At 43.7% G+C, this 14,423-nt stretch overlaps 1 protein-coding gene across 1 annotated transcript; it reads right to left on the reverse strand.

Annotated features, from left to right (window-relative positions):
* Positions 1 to 9,229: 9,229 nt before the first annotated feature.
* Positions 9,230 to 11,413, reverse strand: RPLP1 (ribosomal protein lateral stalk subunit P1). The gene is made up of 4 exons (XM_043919793.1): positions 11,201 to 11,413; positions 10,419 to 10,493; positions 9,579 to 9,696; positions 9,230 to 9,366 (listed from the first exon to the last, which is right to left on the reverse strand). The coding sequence occupies exons 1-4, from the start codon at positions 11,270 to 11,272 to the stop codon at positions 9,287 to 9,289; spliced, it is 345 nt and encodes a 114-aa protein (XP_043775728.1). The 5' UTR covers positions 11,273 to 11,413; the 3' UTR covers positions 9,230 to 9,286.
* Positions 11,414 to 14,423: the final 3,010 nt, after the last annotated feature.

Genomic DNA, 14,423 nt, shown 5'->3' on the forward strand with positions numbered 1-14,423 from the left:
CAAATGTTAACGCTGATTCAATGTTATCCTTAATGGTAGCGGCTAAGGAAACAAACCTTGAGAGCTTCTGGTCCTGTGCCCACACCTCATAACCTCCTTGACAGCCTTGTTTACATGAGCGCCTCATTTTCCCAAGAGGAAAAAAAAGAAACTGGGGTATGAAATCTTTGACCCATAAACTTGTTCGTCTCCAAAACCTAAGTGCAACCACGTCTCAAATAACTTTTCACACACACATGTACACAAACCTCAACCAACTTGAATCATTCCACTTTTTGTTTAATTTTTGGACTCCTTTCCTTGTTCTTGAAAGGGTATGAGAACAGAGATCAAAGTATGCTGTGAAGTCATTACAAGAGCCAAACACACACACACAAAAATTTTTTAATCAATACCAAGAAGAGGATGAAGAAGCAAGTCCATTATCCATTTAGGTCAATTTAATTGCCAAGGTTGGGCATCAAGCCTGGTGTTGTTTCTCAGGCACAGAAGTGAGCGTGATAAGTCACAGGGCTCTTTTATTATAAAGGAGGCAGGGCTACCAATTCCCTGGAGGATACAAACTTTCTCCTGGCCCTAAATTTAAAAGAATTTTTCACACAAGACCCTATTTGGGAGACAGTAACAGCACAACAGCCTCCATAAGTTTTATGGCAAAAGCAGACGCTGTTTTCATGAGGCTGTTCCTTCCAACAACCTTGGAGGAAAGCCAAGCCGACACCAGCTGGCACAGCAGTGCAGTAACGCTCTTCCTTGCTTTTAGACAAGAAGTGAACTTAAGCATAGTAAGAGGAGAAGTCAAAAGTGCTGAGGCAATTACACAGGAGGCAAAACCATACGAAAATGTGCATGGTTTCCTCCTAACTGGGTCACTGGCGGGCACACAAACATGCCTTTCCTTTCAGATGTGTGGACTGACTCACTCCCCCTGGGCCAACAGCCCGCACCCCTACCTGCCTGCCTCATACTCCCCAGCTCACCCAAGCTCTCCTACCAGAGGCAAACTTACCCATGTAGTTATTCCTATGATCGACCACATGGTAGCAGCAATGAGCAAGCATCTGGAAGAAAAAACTTCCCAAATTGCCTTTGTAAGCAAAGCCATCCGGCATGAATGCAATTCTACCAATCTACTAATTCCATTAATCCTGATAATCCAATATATGACTGTTTCCATAAATATTTAAAGGGTGTAAAACTAAAACAGCTGCTCCAGTAGTAGGAATTATTTCTCAGATACTCTTTTTAATTTTTTAAGTGTCAACCCATCATATGAGATAGCAAAGAAATGCTAATATTTTTAAAACAGGAACTGTACTAAGTTTTTTACATGTGCCATCTCATTGAATCCTTCAAGAACTCTATGAGGTCGGTATCATCATTAACCCCATCAAGCATATGAAGAAATGGAGGCACAGAGAGGTTAGACAACTCACCTAAGGTCACATAGCCCTGTTGAGACGCAGAATGGGATTTGAGTTAACACAGGTAGTCTGACATCAGAGCACGTAAGCTTGTATCCTAAAAGACCAATGGGATCTCAGGGCTGGAAGAGGTATCAATCCACACTCATTCCCTAAACAGAGGTTGTCTTCTTTATATCAGCCTCAGACTAAATGCCCAGCAAAGTTTTTCCTTATTTTGATCTAAAACTCTATGAAAATTGGTCACAGTTCTTCCCTCCAGAGCTTTTTGGAATGAAGTTTCTCTTCCATATTAAAGCCCCTTTAAGTTTTGAAAAATTAATAATAACATTCACTGTTGCTCCCTAGCCCTCAACCAGCCCTACAGCAAGAACAGGGCCATTATTTCCCATTTACAAATACATCCTAACCTGCTGGCTGATGAAAGGGCTGGGCAATCCTGACATAGAGGTTTCACAACAGATTAGTTGCCTTAAGCCACTCACTAGCGCCATCAACCACATTACCATTACTAAACCAGACTTAAGAGCTGTTAAAAGTAATGCTCTTTTTTAAAAGGCATTTTAAAATGTTCATGGTTTTTTTTAAATGCAAGCAATATGGAAAAGGATAAATTGAAATGGAAAAAAAATCTCTCTCCTGCCCCATCCAATCTATCCTCTCAGAGGTAATCACTCCAGTTACTTTTGAATCTTTCCAGAAATTTTCTTTACACACATAAACATATGCATATGAAATTTTAGGGTCACATTATGTATAACACTCTGCAACTTGCCTTTTTTCACTTCAGGTATCATAGATATCTTTCAATAGCAGCTCTCCTGTTAATGGCCACATAAAAGCCTCCTCTCATGCCCTTAAAAAAAAAGCCTCTTCTTGCAAATAATGCTCCAGTGAAACTGTACATATATTTTTGGATGGATTCCTGTAAGTGAAATTCCTGAGTGGAAAGTAAGGACACTTATTAACTGTGAGAGAGAACCCAATTACAGTTCTTAAAAAGTTGTAGTCTTTTTCACTTAAAGCAACAATCTGTTTTCCAAGTGCTGACAACATGGTTTATATTCTGTTAAATCTTCCTTCAGTGTCTGAAGATAGTTATTGTCATTCTTTTTTTTTTATTTTTTTTTTATTTTTACTTTATATTGATTTACAATGTGTTAGTTTCAGGTGGACAGTCATTCCTTTAAACAAGGCTTATTACCAACCATTTTCATGGCAGGCACTGCGTAGGAGCTGGGAGTTTACTCCTGGATTTGCCCTAATCCAGGAGTTCCCAACCCTACTCAGGAAGCTGTTGTTTGTTTCATTCAGGTTTTTGTTTTGTTTTGTGTCGTTTTAACAGCTTCCCAGATGACTCAAGCGAATAATGAGCAGCCAAAAGTGGAGCAAATCTCGCTTCTTTCTCTGGGCAAAAAATGAAAACCATGTTCCCTGGTTTCCGTTTCTCTGGAAACCAAGGTGCTGGGAACAGTCAGGATCCACTTCCCCCAAAATATCAGAACAGGGAACTAACTCCGTTATATTAACTAGTAATACCCAAACGCCAATATCTATTATTGCTCCCAACCCTCAAAAATACAGCCTTGTGGTAGGAACAGGCTCATTATCCCCAGTTTACAAATTATGCCCCATCCCATTTCTGTTGGTTGATGAAAGTGTAGGAATCTCCTGTTTCACAACAGATTACTTGTCTCGATCCAGTAACCAGCGTCCGCTACAGCGATACTGTCCTTAATCCAGACTTTAAAATTGTTCGTGGAATTGATGCTAATGGGCATGGGTCCTTTGTAGCTCAACTGGTTAAGAATCCGCCTGCGATGCGGAAGACCTAGGTTCGATCCCTGGGTTGGGAAGATCCCCTGGAGAAGGGAAAGGCTATCCACTTCAGTACTCTGGCCTGGAGAATTCCACGGACTGTATAGTCCATGGGGTCGCAGAGTCCAACACGACTGAGCGACTTTCAGACAGATCAGAAAAGCCCAGAGGCGGCGTGCGCGCCCCTAGCGGTCAATAGGTCCCAGTGCAACTGAGGAGTTCCGCTTGCCTGGGCCACAAGCGGCTTCTATCCCCGCCTCCCGTCCCGCCCCTTCCCCCCAGCGCGGAGGTTGATTGGCAAGAGGCGAACCACAAGACATTGAGCGCGGGTGTTCCAAGCCCAGCATTACTGCCAGTTGAGGGAAACAGATTTCTACGGAATATAAGGCTGAAGTGGGCTGAGAACACTTCACCCGGCCGCCTGGTCTCAGTCCGCAAGCTTTCCTGCATGTTCTCCCTCATCCTAGGCGATGTGAACGTGACGGGGGAAGCGACAGGCCACCGTGTTCAGAAGGAAGTTGGAGGGCTGCCCGGCGCCACGCCTTGCTGCCGCAGTCCTCCCTACTGAGAATTCCACGTTCGTCAGTATGGGCTGGCCGGGCATCACCTGGGGGAAAGACGAGATGCTCCAGCTTCAGTCGGGGAAACCGGGTCCTGCAGGGAAGGAATGTGTAAAGCCAGACCTGGTATAAGCATCATCTGGGCCCCTGGGTTCCCACCTCAGGCCATGAATATCCACACCTGTACTTGGCAACCTGGAAGGTGAGCAGTACCTGTGAATTGACTGAATGAGGTTGGTGGGAGGGAGTAGGCCGGCTGCTGTGGAAAGGGCATTCACGGATCCAGAGGCTTGGGTTCCAGTTCCAGTCACTGCTGCTGAGCAAGGTCCTCCTCCTGTCTGGGCCCTGATTACCTTCCGTGTGAAAGGAGAGAGCTGGGCTGTGATAAATAGTAAATGCCAACAGCGAGCCAGGCGATGTGATAAGTACCGGGGGTACAGGTGAGCAACACAGCCAGCCTGATCCTGGAACTCACTATGTGGAGGTAAGATATTGAAGTCATAAATGCACAATTACACGTTTACTTTTAAGAACTGGTATGCAGGGAACTTAGAGCAGGGATTTAAGATAGCCTAGGGCTTCCTGAGTCTGGAAGTAGAATTAATTGGGGTAGGCAGTGGATGGCCCAGGGAGATGGGGGACACAGCAAGTACAAAGATCTAGAAGGTGAAAAACACATATTTCTTACCTTAATTGGACATCATCATAACCCTCAAAGTATACAAGTAAAGTGAGTAGAAGTTTCACTGAGTTAAACTGAGTAGAACTTGATTTTCTGGAAGCCCATAACTACTTGAGAAATCCTGTAAAACCATGAGCCTGTGGACATGACGTGACAGGGAGGTGACAGGTCACCGTGTCCAGAAGGAAGCTTCAGTTCAGTTCAGTTCAGTCACTCAGTCGTGTCCAATTCTCTGCGACCCCATGGACTGCAGCACGCCAGGCCTCCCTGTCCATCGCCAGCTCCCAGAGTTTACTCAAACTCATGTCCATTAAGTTGGTGATGCCATCCAACCATCTCATCCTCTGTCACCCCCTTCTCCTCCTGCCTTCAATCTTTCCCAGCATCAGGGTCTTTTCCAATGAGTCAGCTCTTTGCATGAGGTGGCCAAAGTACTGGAGTTTCAGCTTCAGCATCAGTCCTTCCAATGAACACCCAGGACTGATCTCCTTTAGGATGGACTGGTTGGATCTCCTTGCAGTCCAAGGGATTCTCAAGAGTCTTCTCCAACACCACAGTTCAAAAGCATCAATTCTTTGGCATTCAACTTTCTTTATAGTCCAACTCTCACATCCATACATGACTACTGGAACACATTAATATTACAGAAGATTGTTGAATCCGATCTGAACAGTCCAAGTTCCATGAAGCATTCTCTGTGGTGTCTGTGTTCTGACTTTGAGGGGACATCTTCAATTTCAGAACTAAAAACATCAATCTTCTCTTAAAAACAGCTCCCAGCTCAAGCTTGTATGTCCAGGCTTGATCGCAAAGATAAGGAGATGAGAGAGAAGTGGCTTGTAAAGTGACAGAGAAAAAATTCAAGTTGATTGCTGTACCTTATAAAAGCACATGTGTGGAAGGGACACCAGGTCTGGTAGAAGAACAGCCGATTTGAGACAAATGAGGCGGCAGACCCTGTGCTAGCTGTGTGAACTTGACAGGGCACTCAAACTCTCCCAGGAACTGGTTCTTGATATATAAGCAGGGCTAATTAAGTTCTTCTGACACACACAGTTCAGAATGGGACAATGTGCGAGTTATTTATAAAGTGCTACCCAACCAAATCAGCAATCACCTGGTCACACTGCTACCTCAGAATTCTACTGTATATACTCCTTCAAAAGGATTTCATGTATAATATTTAAATTTGTAGTAATATACCAAGTTGTTTTGTGGTATAAATATTTTGAATTCTTTCAATTCCTTTTCTCTTTTCCAAAAGGTGGTTTTAAAATCTCACACACAAAAAAATAAATAATAAAAATAAAATAAATAAAATAAAATCTCACACACATGGATCTTTCCTTATCAATTTTTGTTGAGAAGACCACCAACAACAAAACATTAATAGTATTAACAGTTGACAGGAAGGACCTTTAGTTTTTTAAACCTATCCCCCCCCCCAAAAAAAATAAAACCTATCCCATTGTGCAACACAGTGAAAACGTGGATTTTTTGTTTTCTTAGATGGTTTGTCAATGAGCACGTCTGTTCCTAAAATTCTTCTAAACATGAGGATTAGAGCCCATATTGCTCCTTGGAAGAAAAGCTATGACAAACCTAGACAGCATATTAAAAAGCAGAGACATTACTTTGCCAACAAAGGTCCATCTAGTCAAAGCTATGGTTTTTCCTGTAGTCACGTATGGATGTGAGAGTTGGACCATAAAGAAAGCTGAGGGCTCAAGAATTGATGCTTTTGAACTGTGGTGTTGGAGAAGACTCTGAGAGTCCCTTGGACTGCAAGGAGACCAAACCTGTCAATCCTAAAGGAAATCAGTCCTGAATATTCAGTGGAAAGACTGATGCTGAAGCTGAAACTCCAATACTTTGGCCACCTGATTTGAAGAACTGACTCACTAGAAAAGACCTTGATACTGGGAAAGACTGAAGGCAGGCGAAGGGGACGACAGAGGACAAGATGGCTGGATGGCATCACTGACTCAATGGACATGAGTTTGAGCAAGCTCTGGGAGTTGGTGATGGACAGGGAGGCCTGGCGTGCTGCAATCTAAACAGTTCAGTCACTCAGCCGTGTCTAACTCTTTGCAACCCCATGGACTGCAGCACGCCAGGCCCCCCTGTCCATCACCAACTCCCAGAGCTTGCTCAAACTTATGTCCATTGAGTCAGTGATGCCATCCAGCCAACTCGTCCTGTCATCTCCAACACCACCGTTCAAAACCATCAATTCTTCTGCACTCAGCTTTCTTTATGGTCCAACTGTCACATCCATACATGACTACTGGGAAAACCATAGCTTTGACTAGATGGACCTTTGTCAGCAAAGTAATGTCTCTGCTTTTCAATATGCTGTCTAGGTTGGTCATGGCTTTTCTTCCAAGGAACAAGCATCTTTTAATTTCATGGCTGCAGTCACCATCTGCAGTGATTTGGGAGCCCAAGAAAATAGTCTGAGTTTTAAGCCAGCTTTTTCACTCTCCTCTTTCACTTTCATCAAGAGGCTCTTCAGTTCCTCTTCACTTTCTGCCATAGATGTGGTGTCATCTGCGTATCTGAGGTTATTAATATTTCTCCCAGCAATCTTGATTCCAGCTTGTGCTTCATCCAGCCCAGCATTTTGCATGATGTACTCTGCATTTAAGTTAAATAAGCGGGGTGACATTACAGCCTAAACGTACTCCTTTCCCAATTTGGAACCAGTCCATTGTTCCATGTTCAGTTCTAACTGTCGCTTCTTGACCTACATACAGGTTTCCTAAAAGGCAGATAAGGTGGTCTGGCATTCCCATCTCTTAAGAATTTTCCAGTTTGTTGTGATCCACATAGTCAAAGGCTTTGGCATAGTCAATAAAGCAGTGTTTTTCTGGAACTCTCTTGCTTTTTCTATTAGCTTCTTGCTAATGCAGCATTAGAGGGGTGAGTGAGCTGACCATGGACCTAGACACACTTTCAGTGGCCACAGACGTGAATAAAATTTTAACAATGCAACTGTTTAAACAAACAAGTATGCTTGGTCAACAAGTATGACGTGTGAAACTAGCTATGAGACACCAAAGCTGCTGCATGATCCAGCAGGATCAGCCCGAAAGGGACCTGGGGAGCACAAGGCTTGCCTGGGATTCAGGAACCTGTGTTCTTTGTACCTTATGCAGAAGGGAAGTAACATGCACGTGCCAGCAAGTGTTACTGGGTTCATTCTCCAATATGAAGTGATTCTCACTTTGCAAAGGAAATCAAGGCTCAGGGAACTGGAAGGTGGGTGGAACTGGGCAGGCTTTATTAATTGGTATCAAATGAATAAGACTGCTATGGCCTCCTAATTTGATTATCAGGACATTCTTTGGAAAAACCGTTTTTAGCTCTACTACTAATAGATTTTTACTATATTCAGGTTTCTTTTGGGACTTCCCAGGTGGTCCAGTGGTTAAGAATCCACCTGCCAGTGCAGGGGACCAGGTTTGATCCCTGGTCTAGGAAGATCCTACACATCTCTGATCAACGAAGCGTGTGCACTTAAATGCCTACGCTCCACAAAAGCCACAAGAAGCCAGCACACAAGAGTCCCCATCCCTGCCTGCAGCAATGGGCAAGGCCTGGGCAAAGCGGTCAAGACCCAGCACAAACCGAAAGAATAAGTTTTAAATCTAAATACTTCCTTCACTACATAACGAGAAAGCTGATGCAGGAGCAGCAGGCGCAGGAGCATGGGGAGCAATGCAGTTAAAGCTGGCTTTGGAGTCACTGCTTCCCTGATAGCTCAGTTGGTAAAGAATCCGCCTGCAATGATTTGATTCCCAGGCTGGGAAGATCCCCTGAAGGGAAAGGCTACCCACTCCAGCATTTTGACCTGGAGAATCCCGTAGAGTTGGACACAACTGAGTGGACTTTCACTTGGAGTCACTGTGTGGTTTTAATCCATGAATTTACTGTGCTAATTACTTATTAGCACCATACTGGCCTTCATCTAGGTTAGCCGTTATTCATTTTGTTTATCTCCAAAATTTGAATGACACTTGTTATTTTTCTCATTGTACCCCACCTGCCTTAAGGTCCTAAATTATTTACACCTTACAATTTTTTGTCAGATATGAATGTCTTGGGCCTTTTAAAAGTGTTTTGAGCTTTATATAAATGGTAATATGCTATATATACTTATGTACTTTACTAGGACTTGCTTTTAAACCTCACCCTGTAGGAATTCCTCATCTGTGGTTTCCACCGACAGTCTGGGACCACTTACTTTGTTTGAATGTTGTTGTTCAATCACTAAGTCGTGTCCAACTCTTCAATGGACCATTGAGACTTGTAGTCCTGCAACTCCACAACCTCATGTCCCTACCAAATGCACAGATGTCCCAAGTGCCTAGCACCTAACAGATGCTCTGAATATACATTTTATACGAATCCAAGTTCTAGGGTGGCCCTGGCATTTTGAAAAATGAACCAATTTATCCTTCATACCATTGTTCAGTCACTCCTCCCCACAGAGCTACTTCATCTTTCAAAAATCTGAGATCTGGATCACACACCCCCATGCCTAACAGTGACTCTTACTCAGGTCTAAAGAACAAATCCTGTAATCATGAAGTCATGTGAGTCATCTGGACAAGGTGTCTGCTCTGAACTTTTCTCCTCTAGCCTCCCCATGCAGTTCTCAACGCTGCACCCAGCTCCTGTCCTGTTCAGAAACACTGAAAGCCAAAGTTCATTTTCACACAACACCCCCTCAGAACTATCAGTTAAGACCAACAGCGGCAAACAGCTCAGCTTTTTATTGAATGTGTTACTAAAGAGGTTTAGTCAAAAAGACCAAAGCCCATGTCATCATCAGACTCTTCAGATTCTTCTTTCTTTGCTTCTACTTTCTTCTCCTCAGCTAAAAACAAAGCAAAAAACAGTCAGTTACCTCACTAAAACTCCAAAGAGCTCCAGGCCCTACAACTCATAGTCAAAAATATCCTAGCTTTCCCTCATCAAATGATGCCTCATGTTTTTAAGATTTCTACACATCTACTCTTAGCAAATGAAGAATTCTGCCCCTAGTACCTTTAATCTCCACACTCCTCCCTCCAATACCAAGCTTCCTACCTGGGGCAGCAGCGGTGGCTGGGGCAGGACCTCCTGCTGGTGCAGCACCAGCTGCCGGGGCAGGTCCACCAGCCCCCACGTTGCAGATGAGGCTCCCGATGTTGACATTGGCCAAAGCCTGCAACACATGTGCATATTCAGGTAAATGCTTAGTTCTGGCCTCCTATTATAGCACCAAAATGCTGGCTTAACTTACAAGTAGAAATTTCAAGATACCTTAAACACTCAAACTAGGATTTTTTTCCACAGTTCATGTCTCCTCTTAACAGTGAATTCAATTTTTTCAGACTGTTATGTAATTCTATGTAATTTTCCCAAAGGAATTCACTAACAGAGATATAGGCACAGTGCTTCCAATCTCAAGATTGAAGAACAGGAGGTGAATAGTTAAAGGCTATTAGTTTCACTTGCCAGAGATTAAGTAACCTACACCGTGGAAGGTGGCCACTGCTAAATTCCTAGGTCTTTTATATTCCAATACAGAATAAGCAATCAATAAAATGTCACCACCATGCTCGCAGGATTTACTTGGAACAGCATGGATAGTATATCTTGGATGACCCTTTTATAATGAAAGAATGAACTGGTAATATATTTTCCTCATGATTTTAGAACATAAGAGAAAGCAGGGTATGAGACCATGAGAGAAAGACACCAGAGCAAAACCAGAATTAGCTCCTAGAGATAGAAATATGAGGAAATACCCCTTCTATTTGGACAAGTCCAGTGAAACATAGGGCCTTCCAGCACTTTTGGAGGTTATCAGGAGCACCTGATTGAATAAATCAGTAGGTCTTCCAAAGCTTGCTTCTCCAAATCACATTTTCACCATCACCTTACCTTTGCAAACAAACCTGGCCAGAAAGGCTCAACATTTACACCGGCTGCTTTAATGAGGGCATTGATCTTATCCTCCTAAAACAAACAAAACGGGTACCCCATCAGAGAGCACTTTCGTAAATGTCTCCAAAATACTGCAAATTCAAAGCAAATCACTGATAACCTGGGTACAAAAGTACCGTTTACCAATCCGAGTCCTCTATTGGCACCGTATGTATACTAATCTAAGACGACCGTTTCTTCCACTCTGAAGAAATGCTTCTGCTCCCGTGTGCCAGGTACTTTGCAAGGCCTCGAGTTCATCGCTGCCATTTCACAGCTGGGACCTGCCCAAGTTACACTGCTATTTTAAGCTGTGAGGCAAGGCCAGAGGTGGAGCAGAGCGCAGTGTTCCCCTCCACACCACACAGCCATGCCCCACAAGACCTCCTCAGAGAGCCAAGGAAATCACACCCAAGTAGATATAGTGTCCTGGGACACGTTATAACTGCGCATGAGACCACCCACAGGTTGCACACGTTTCTCTAAATAAGAAAAAAGTTTTCAAAGTCGGAGCGCTCCGCTGTAAGTGAAACTCACTCACTCCAGGGCGGGCACGTGGCCGACGCCGCAACAGTCCGCACACGGGCCCATCCGATGGGTGCCCGTCCCGCCAGTCCGCCCCTCCGCCCGGTGTCGATGGCCGCCGCTCCCACCGGAAGGGCCTGCCCCGGACGCCTGCGAGGGTGGGGAACCGGCCGCCCACACAGGCCGCCACGCCGCCGGCCCAGGCCCGCACTCACCGTGACCGTCACTTCATCGTCGTGCAGAATGAGGGCAGAGTAGATGCAAGCGAGCTCCGAGACGGAGGCCATGGTGCAGGCGAGTGCTAGGTGGGGGCTGCCGGGCGCGGTGCTAGTCGCCGGATGAAGTGAGGGCCTCACCCCAAAACGGCCTTAGCTTCCTCGGAAGAACCGAGCACCTTAGCGGCAGCGGAGGAAAGAGAGCCGCGCGCCTGCGCGCAGCTTCTTATACCGGTCACGCGAACCAATCGGCTCCCGGGATTTCCGGAAGAGGCGGGGCCGGAAGAGGCGGGGATAGATCAAACCGCGACTTCCCGCTGAAAACGCGTGCGCAAACCTGTAAGTAGTTCGCGGGTTCAAAAAGTTGTTAGGCGGCTGTGAATGCTAACTCCTTTGGTATGGGTTAACCTCTCAGGGTTTGTGAACAGTAAGCATACTTTTACGGAAAAGTTACCTAGGGAAATAGGCGTCCCTCCCACCTACTGTAGCCCGTATGACACTTCTTAAGCAGTCATTTAATGACGTTGTCAGCCCACTCCCCAATCCCCACCCTTGGCGGGCAGCGACCCGCTGGAGGGCAGCAACGGGTTTAGCCGGGAGGTCCGGGTGCCTAGAACAGCATCTCCGATAAAATATAGGAGAAAATGGGAAATCTGCAGCGTTGCAATAGCAGACGCATTTGAACGCCTATATCCCAGGCACTGGGCCACACTCTACAAAGATTCAGTTAAGCCTCACCCAGTGTAAGAGGTTAGTACTATTATCTCCATTTTGTAATGGTAAAATTAAAATGTAGTCCTGGTATCCCGAGATCCCGCGTTACCGCGAGACGGAACCTAGATTTGAAATCTGGAAACCTAAATTCAGTGCTTCCTGCTTCTGTTTGCAGAGAGGGATGGGTTTGGGGGTTATGAGTAAATTTTGTCCTTTTTTTTTTCTTTTTTCCTTCCCAAAGCATAAAAGATATATTAGGAATATAGGGGAACTTTCCACTTCAACTTCATTTTTTTTTTTAATTTTAAAGGACCTCCTGGTTCGGTGTAAAAGCCTTGAAAATGCACTTGTGATGTTATAAACCTCTTGATGTAGCTGCTGTCTCGCTAGGTGCTGCCCTGCTGTTTGTGTCCTTTGAAGCTAAAGAAAACTGGTGTTGAATTCATACTGAGAGGTTTTCTCTAGAATTTTTTAAGTTCAGGTGTAATTGACGTTTGTTTAAGGTATACAGCATGATAGATACTTGTTTATATTGGGAAGTGACCATCCTAAGTCTAGTTAACATCTATCACTATATATAGACAACAGTTTTTTTTCTTGTGATAAGGTCTACTCTATAAGCAACTTTTAAATATGTGATACATTATTAACTGTAGTCACCATGCTGTACCTTACATCCCCATGACTGACTTATTTTATAATTGGAAATTTGTAGTTTTTGACTCCCCTTCACCAATTTCTCTCACTCCCCTCCCCCCAGTCCTCACCTGTCAACCACCTGTTTTCTGTATCTGTGAGCTTGTTTTGGGTTTTTTTGTGTTTGTTTTTTTAAGATTACACATATAATGAGATCATATGGTATTTGTCTTTCTCTGTCAGACATGTCATTAAGCATACTGCTCTCACGGTCCATTTATGTTGTCTCAAATGGCAAGAGTTTATTCTTTTTTAAGCCGAATAGTGTTACATCACATTTTCTTTATCCATTGACGCATTGGATGTTGTAAATAATGCTGCAGAGAACATGGGGATGCAGGTATCTTTTCAAGTTACTGTTTTTCATTGTCTTCAAGTAAAAACCCAGAAGTAGAATTTCTGGATCTTATACTAATTTTAATTTCTGGAGGAAACTCCATACTCTTTTTCCATAGTGCCTGCACCAGTTTACATTGCCACCAACAGTACATCAGGGTTCCCATTTCTCCACATCTTCACCAACATTTATTAACACTTGTTAATGATAGACATTCCTAACAGGTGTGAGTTGTGGTTTTTTGTTTCCCTGATGATTAGTGATGGCGAGCACCTTTTCCAGTACCTGTTTGGCCATCTGTATGTCTTCTTTGGAAAAAACCTCTATTCAGATCTGCCCGTTTTTAAAATTCAGTTGTTTGGGGGCTTTTTTGTTACTGAGTTGTGTGAATTTTTAGTATGTTTTGGAAATTAACTCTTTACCAGACACATGATTTGCAAGTATATTTTCCCATTCAGTAGGTTGCCTTTTCATTTTGTTGATGGTTTCACTTTCTGTGCAGAAGATTTTTAGTTTGATGATGTTCAGTTGCTAAGTTGTGTCCAACTCTTTGCTACCCCATGAACTGCAGCACTCCAGGCTCCTCTGTCCTCCACTATCCTGGAATTTGCTCAAATTCATGTCCATTGAGCCAGTGATGCCATCTAACCATCCTCTGCCGTCCCCTTCCCTTTTGCCTTCAGTCTCCTCCTCCACCTGTAAATGACAAATAATACCTTTACAGGGTATCAGAGACTGAGCACCCAATTAACTACAGCTGTTCTTCCTAACTATTTAGAACTGTTTAAGCAAAACCTCAATTACTGATGCATTTCCCTTTCAGAGACTTACTGGATTCAACATACTCTTACTTCAGACAAATTCTACTACCCCACATTCCCATATCCTAGTAAAAGCTTCCTGTTAAGATCTATTTCATGGGAATTCTAGCGTTTCCACAGTTAGAGACCTCGGTTCAATCCCTGATTGGGGAACTAAGATCGCAAACGGCGTAGTGAGGCAAAAAAAAAAAAGGTATTTCAAAAGACTAAGCAGTGTGACATTTTAAAAAATTAAAAATAGTTAAGAAATAGAGTAGCATCTATTGAGAGAGGTACTCAGAAGCATTCTCGAAACAAATACATGACCTTGCTTACAAATAGTGGATTTTGTCTTTTCCCCTAACCTTTGGATCTGCTTTTTGTTGGGAATAATATCACACCTTCACTATTAATAAAAAAAAAATATATATGGGGTGGGAAGGAGTTTCAAGAGAAAGGGGACATATGTAGACCTATGTCTGATTCATGTTGATGGATGGCAGAAACCAACACAGTATTGTAAAGCAGTTATCCTTCAATTAAAATTAAACAAATTTTTAAAAAACAGATAAACTATCATTTTGTAACAGAGCAAGATGAGCAGAGTCCTTAGCAGGTAGCCATTGCTGTGCGCTTTATTCTGCCCCCTGTTACTGGGGGACAGGCCTTGCTCAGC

Source organism: Cervus elaphus, chromosome 12, assembly GCF_910594005.1.
Source record: "Cervus elaphus chromosome 12, mCerEla1.1, whole genome shotgun sequence".
Taxonomy (NCBI): Eukaryota; Metazoa; Chordata; class Mammalia; order Artiodactyla; family Cervidae; genus Cervus; species Cervus elaphus.

Bases quoted from the DNA above. Each gene is read 5' to 3' on its own strand.
- RPLP1 (XM_043919793.1), bottom strand. From the start codon at position 11,272: ATGGCCTCCGTCTCGGAGCTCGCTTGCATCTACTCTGCCCTCATTCTG. The intron at 9,697-10,418 runs GTAAGGTGATGG...CATGTGTTGCAG, and splicing joins GGCCAGGTTTGTTTGCAAAG to GCTTTGGCCAATGTCAACAT. The intron at 9,367-9,578 runs GTAGGAAGCTTG...CTTTGTTTTTAG, and splicing joins AGCCACCGCTGCTGCCCCAG to CTGAGGAGAAGAAAGTAGAA.